This window comes from Spodoptera frugiperda, chromosome 26 (assembly GCF_023101765.2).
Source record: "Spodoptera frugiperda isolate SF20-4 chromosome 26, AGI-APGP_CSIRO_Sfru_2.0, whole genome shotgun sequence".
Lineage (NCBI taxonomy): Eukaryota > Metazoa > Arthropoda > Insecta > Lepidoptera > Noctuidae > Spodoptera > Spodoptera frugiperda.
In genome coordinates, this window is record NC_064237.1 from 10,510,405 (window position 1) to 10,517,198 (window position 6,794).

Consider the following 6,794-nt stretch of genomic DNA (forward strand, 5'->3'; position numbering starts at 1 on the left):
CAGCGTCTGAAAATAGATCTTTGATAGTCAAATTCAAGGGACTTAAGACTTCAACACAAATAGAACTTATTTATCAGTTGTCTGATGTAAAATCAATATTGTGCTTAGGGAATCTCAACCCAAGAGCTTTCATAATAAGTAGGTTTAAGTTCGATGTTAGGTAGGTACTAACTTCATGTCCCATACATAGGTAAAACTAATCGATAGTTGATAATAAAACACTACCTATTTATAACAGGTATATTCGATCTAAAAATAGAAAAGCATATACCTATTCATGTGTTCTAAATAAATACTTAACTGTCTAATATACTTATTACCTACTTAGACGCAATTTACCTCACACAAGTACCTCTACCTACTTTGTGTGGCGCGTTATGTAATGTGTGGTACAACTTTAAAGTCGGCTAGGTCATTTCTCGGACATTGACTGAACCCTTCGATTTGTTTTTCAATACGCATTTCTAAGTAAATATTCATATTTGAACATTCAATAAGTACTTAGTAGTAAGTACATATACTTCATTCGTTTGTGCGTATTTAGTAACGCATCTTATTACGCATCTGCTTTAATATTATAACTATTACCTACTTAGTGGTTTCGATCGATTCTCAGCGAAGCGAACATCGAGCACGTGTTCGTGTTACCCGCTTTAGTAGCAAAGTGACACAGCGTCACCGCGGGCTCCGCCATGGAACACAGCTGTGACGTTAGTCCGAGTGGCGGTTCAGGCGGTTCTATTCTCGCTGCCCGATCAATACCGCGTTATCAACATAACTGTGTAGGTGTTTACATGCGCGTAGTACCCACACAGCCTCGCTTGAATGAGGTTGTCGCGAGTGATAACGCCGCGCAGTAAATAAATCGTGTATTAATATTTTAAGGAAATGTGAACATATCTCGCAGCGAAATGCCGCTGCCGGAACTTTTGAAACGAGCCTCGAGCTATTTTCTCGGTTTGGAGTTCGATGATAACGAAGAACCGCCTGATTACGTCGACAACGAAATATTGTTTTGCAAGAATAATGTGTGCGTGCATCCGCCGACTGTAGCCAGGCACGAGCTGGACATCGTACACCATCCAGGGTACCTCACAGTCACCACCAAAGTGTTTACTGATCAACACAATAACGCCAAACGACCTACGCTTTTCCTCAACTGGATTCCGAATTCTACATTGCGGAAATGTCCTTCGGCTGTAGAAACCAGTCCGAACGATGAGTTAGTGTGTTCAGGTAAACCGGCGAATCCAAAGGAAATACCGAAATCACGCAGCAACAGGAACAGCATTAAATTGGATGCGAACAACGAACATGCATTTTCTGACTCTTCAGAGACTACAAGTTTGAATTCTAACTCGGATAAACAAAGCATAAAGTCGTCTGATACGAGGTACACTCCCAATGATACGACACAGGAGGAATTATCTTCTAGTTCTAAGCCTACAGTAAAGTCTATAGATTCAGTGAAGGACAATGTTTTCAGTAGCTTTGAGAAGGACGAGTCCAGGGATGAGGTGTTTGTTTACGACAAACACGTGAGATCACAGTCAATGACGTCTGTGAACATCACAATAGCTAATCCAACAATAGAGAACGTAGATTTGACCCCTGACTCCGTGTCGGGGGACAGGTTTATTAGGTCACTGTCAATGAGCTCGTGTGACGAGGGTAACCCTAATTGGATGAGTACTCCGGAGTTTTTAGCTCTAAAACATAACTTGGTGTTTCCTGACAGTGTCCACAGTTCACCGGTGCCGCAGAGACGAGCTCCTTTGAAATGTCGAAGGTGAGTTATGTATAAATATTTATTACCAATCTTTGCACATACACATAGCTATACCTAATATTGCATTGTAGTATAAAATATCTATTTAAGTATAATAGAATTACAATTTTAATAAAATTAATCTGATTCTAGTCCCACTCACATTATTATTTATCCTTAAACAAGATTTGGGTCATCCAATGTTTGTAGTTTTCTAAGGGCCGCCAACTCGCTGTTATTATTCTGTCATTCAATGCAGTGTTTTGCCGTATACTTGCGTACATACATAAGTGTCATAATCGTAATAACTAGTGAGAAATCCCACAGCAGGTTACCTACACGTCTTGTTTTGTTAAATTACTTTATAAGTAGGTAGGTATTTGTGTATTCTGCGTCAGCTGTAAGATTTTTTGTTTGTTTATTTATATTTACAAAGTAATTTGTTTTGTTATCTTTAGGTCCGAAATGAAGTAGGTACAAGTATCTCGATACATTTGAAATTACAATTAAACATGTAAATTGCTTTACATATGGCCAACAAACTACAAAGTATATTAGTCATGGTTCATGGTAGCTGGGTTCAACTCGCTACCACGTAATAAATTTACTTGTTTAAGTACCTAAGTAAGTAGTTGGATTTATGATAAGAGAAACTTTTGTTTGTAAACTATCAGTGTTACATCCCGGCCGGATCTCCTGGCCGGGCCGAAACAATTTATTATTTACTTAGGTAGATAACAATTACCAATACATTGTTATTTCTAGCCATTCACGTTTGGCGATACACCTTTTTCTTTGAGAGTGGCAAATCATCCAATAACTTCTCCCACCTTAGGCGAGGCGAGAGAGAGTGTCACACTCTTACTGGCTAAAAATCAACCCGTTCCTACTCCTGCTTTTCGAGCTGGAGGCCCGGTAAACCCGCTAGGTAGTCCGCAGCTCCGGATCAGACATCAGCCCTACTGGGCCCCATCTGCACTTGAGCTTTATAAAACTAGTACAAAAAGTATAAAGACATCTAACCACGATCAGCTTGAGAGCTATAGTTAGTATGCAGTGTGAAAAGCAGAAAATGTTGTTCTCATTATTTACGGATAAGAAAACTAATACCTACACGTACACGTACCAAGGGGATTATCCCTTTCGTACCCAGCGAACCGTGACGGGTGAACACGAGTGTTCTAGATTAGCAATCATGGACCATTTTTCTAGTTTATATATAAATATTGTATGATTATATATAAGCTATGTATAGTAGAAGAATACAGTTTTTGGCGTTAGGAATTCATGACATTATTTTTTGTAAAGGACCTAGGATACGCCCCTGAGGTACACCTTTACAATAACTTTTATTGTACTAGAGAAATGTGTGTAAAACTAATTTGAAATGTTCATAATGAATTTTGACTAAGTAATGACTCTTGATAGAAGTGGGAGTTTTATATAAATAACATTTCTCTCGTAACTAAGAGGTTGAATAAATCCGAAGCACGCAAAGGCTCTCGAGGGACACCGGCGACGGGTCGAGGACGCCCACTCTTCTGTCAATAGCTGTTTGTCTGCTCGTGAAAATATCATTAAATCTTTTGCTTTTTATCCATCTAGAGCGAACTAAGTAAAAAGATTTTGCTCAAGCTAAGTAATAAACGTTAACGAAAAGTAATAAAGAGGAAATAGATACTTCTCGAATTCTTTTCAATTTAATATCAATTTAAATAACTGATCTCAATCCAAAATCTTTAGATAAATATCGATTTTTAAAATCAGTTCTATTGAGTTTCTCTCAAAAATTAAAATCGATTCAAATATTTTAGATTAAGATCGGTTATTGAAATTAAAGAACAAATTATAATTATGATTCTTTTCTGGTTATTATCGTAACATAGCATAAACAAATGTTATTAAATATTAATGTATCATTAGCTACTGATTACAATACAGCTAAGTAACCGATTTTCGATTTGTTATAGGTAAACAAAGAATCAAGTTACAATGTGATGCTTGCCGTTCATTATATTTGCTGACTCGGAGATTGTATTTCAAACAGTCAGCATCAATAATTAAACAGTAGCATTAGTAGCAGATACCATTGGGTAATTTATTATAATTTTTGTACATGAGAAAGTGTCAATATCGACATCATTGATAGACAGCAGTTTGGTGTGGGGAAATCTATACTATCTATACTAATATTATAAAGCTGAAGAGTTTGTTTGATTGTTTGTTTGTTTGTTTGTTTGTTTGAACGCGCTAATCTCCGGAACTACTGGTCCGATTTGAATAATTCTTTTTGTGTTGGATAGTCCATTTATCGAGGAAGGCTATAGGCTATAAAACATCACGCTATGACTATTAGGAGCGAAGAAATAAAGGAAAATGTGGACAAAACGGGGGAAATTATTAATTCTTGAGGGCTTCCGTTGCGTGCGCTGCGAAAATGGTTCAAGATACGAAAATTATATGTATGAGAGAATTATTCCTCTTAAAATGATCTAAAAAAGTCCGCGACAGTATATGTCTATCTTTTAGGAATAACTTACTAGAATCGTTTTTATGGTAATCAAACTGGGTCGAAATAAATGCATTATTTGTTAAGAGTTGTATTAACGAAAAAATATTAATCTTTATCGAAATAAATGTGTTGTTCATTAAGAGTATTTAATTGTGAACAAAATTGTCTTTGACATCACTAAACTTCAATAAACATCTTAGAAGATATTACAATTTTAAAATAACTCCGATATAAAATTCACCCGCGCCGCATGATGTGCGAAACACGACGCTGCCAGGAAGAGAGGCATTGTTTGCGAACGACGCGGAGCCTGGTGTAACTATACTCAAAAAAATTATAGTCTTAGTAACGAAGTAAAACATTTTTTGATCATTGACCATCGAAAGCGTTTGTTTACAGCGTAGAATGGCAAAAAAGCGGTTTACCACACGCCCAAATTTTATTGTGGCTGTCTAACAAAGTACAACCAGATTCTACGTATAGTGCAATAATATCGGCTGAAACATTTGACAAACAAAAAAATTCAATTCTTCAATTTATTGTCATAAAAATATGATGGGGTATAAAAATATGGTCCTTAAGGATTTCATAACCTTGCGTCACCATGTATGAAAGAAAACATTTGTTCTAGAAAGTACTCTTTCTTTTTTTTTTGAGGGGGGAAAATCATCGTTGGCTTCTCCTGCCTTGGGTGAAGCGAGTAGGAGTGTAAAAATCACCCCGTTCTGATTTGAGCCGGGGCCCCGGTAATCTTTTACGTTGTCTGTTAGACTATTGGGTCCCATCTGTAGTGGCCTGGCTCTTTGAGGCGCGCACAGAACGCGACGCACGGTACGCACGGGTCTGGTTTTGATCGGGCGACGAGCTACTCTTACTTGCCGTCCGCAGAACCGCGCTTACGGTGGCCGGGGATCGCCACACGATCCTCGACGCCCGGAGTGTCTTCTGCGGCGGCTGGGGCGTGATGAGGATCGTTCCCTCACGCGCTCCGCCTTCTCCTTAGCTAGGATGACTACTTCGCAGAAGGGAGAGACGGCGTCCCTTTCCCTCTCGCTCCGCACCTTTGCCTGAACTAGAGCCGGACGTGAGAGGTTACCGTCGCCATTCACATCCCTAAGGACATGGCGATGCTCAGCACATGCAATGCACACCGCCACTGTATGCTCCACCATATCTTCCGGGCGGTCCTCGCAATGACGACATCCAGACGAAACGCCCGGGTGATTCCTCCCGCCGATTTCGAAACAGGTACCAACCGAAACTTCCGTCCCCGCAAGTACCTGCGTCAGGCGGTAGGTGAGGACGCCGTGACGCCTCTCAAGCCACTCTTCAAAGAGGGGACTTACCACTGCTATAACGCGTATGTAGCGAGCCCATCTAAAAAGTACCCTAGGAATTTTATTTCTGAAACACAAACCGGGGTGGCGGTTACCCAACCTATAGGCGCAGGTTTCCGAAAAACAGTGTGTGGATTGTTCCTTATAATCATAATCCAGTGCTATCACGAATTTTCAATGCACAAATTAACCGTGGGTAACAGCTATAATTTATGAAGCTGAGAAAGTTGTTTGCAAAAATAAATATAATGCCTAAAATAACTATTCCACGCGGACGAAGTCGCGGGCACAGCTAGTAATAAATAAAAAGCAATTTCTTAGGTAGGATTTTTAACCTTAATCTTCAGAACTTAAAAAACCACTGAAAATGAAAATTCAATAATGATATTTTATCAGTTGCATCGACAATTAACACACTACAGATCAACACATCAACCTCTTCTTGCACGGAGAAGATTTGACTATTACTCACCACGCTAGCTGAATGTAGGTTAGCAATTTAAAACTTATATGTAATTAGAAGTCTAGGTTTCCTTACGATGTTTTCCTTCACCGTTCGTCAGTGGTCTAAATATCTTAACGCCCTATAATTACACTAAAAACCTCAATATCACTTATCGATCCTTCAGAAACCGTCTCCAAGGTCGCATCCCTCACCCGATTGCATTCCACGACCACATGCCGCGCCGGGAATCTCATTATTGCTCGCACAACTCATTTACACCCTCAAAACTGGATGCGCCTTGAATGCTAAGCTTTAATGGAATTATGGAACATTTCTTGTGCCATATTGGAAAGTTCTAGAAACTGCAAAGGTCATTTAGAGACGTGCACTTTTGTAAGACGGTGTTGTTTGCATTTGTAATATTGAATGGCGTTAAATGTGTGCGAGAATCTAAGTTCATAGGTTACAGCTACAAATAGCTGTTCTTATGTTTGGTTTAGATCTTTAGATAACTAAGTAGCTAAGCAGGTGATAGATACTTACTATAGTTTTAAAAGAATCACTTGTTTATGGTGTAAGCCGGTAAACGAAATCATCCGATGGTAAGCAATTGCCGCCGTCAATGCACACCCGAAACTCCAGAGGCGTTACAAGTGCGCTACCGGCCTTTTGGGGGTTAGGAATTTAAGGGTTGTTGGGGAATCGGGGATTGGCAAGATTGGGAAGGGGGTA

At 39.3% G+C, this 6,794-nt stretch overlaps 1 protein-coding gene across 4 annotated transcripts in view; it reads left to right on the forward strand.

Moving 5' to 3' along the window:
- Positions 1 to 642: 642 nt before the first annotated feature.
- Positions 643 to 6,794, forward strand: part of LOC118264482 (TBC1 domain family member 16) — a 24,368-nt gene continuing 18,216 nt past the window's right edge. Inside the window, exon 1 of one of the 4 annotated variants that reach the window (XM_035576996.2) lies at positions 643 to 1,789. In XM_035576996.2, the coding sequence (XP_035432889.1) occupies positions 912 to 1,789 (878 nt within the window). In that variant the 5' untranslated portion in view covers positions 643 to 911. The remainder of the gene's footprint in view (positions 1,790 to 6,794) is intronic. The other 3 variants (XM_035576997.2, XM_035576999.2, XM_035577000.2) reach the window with 3 other exon arrangements.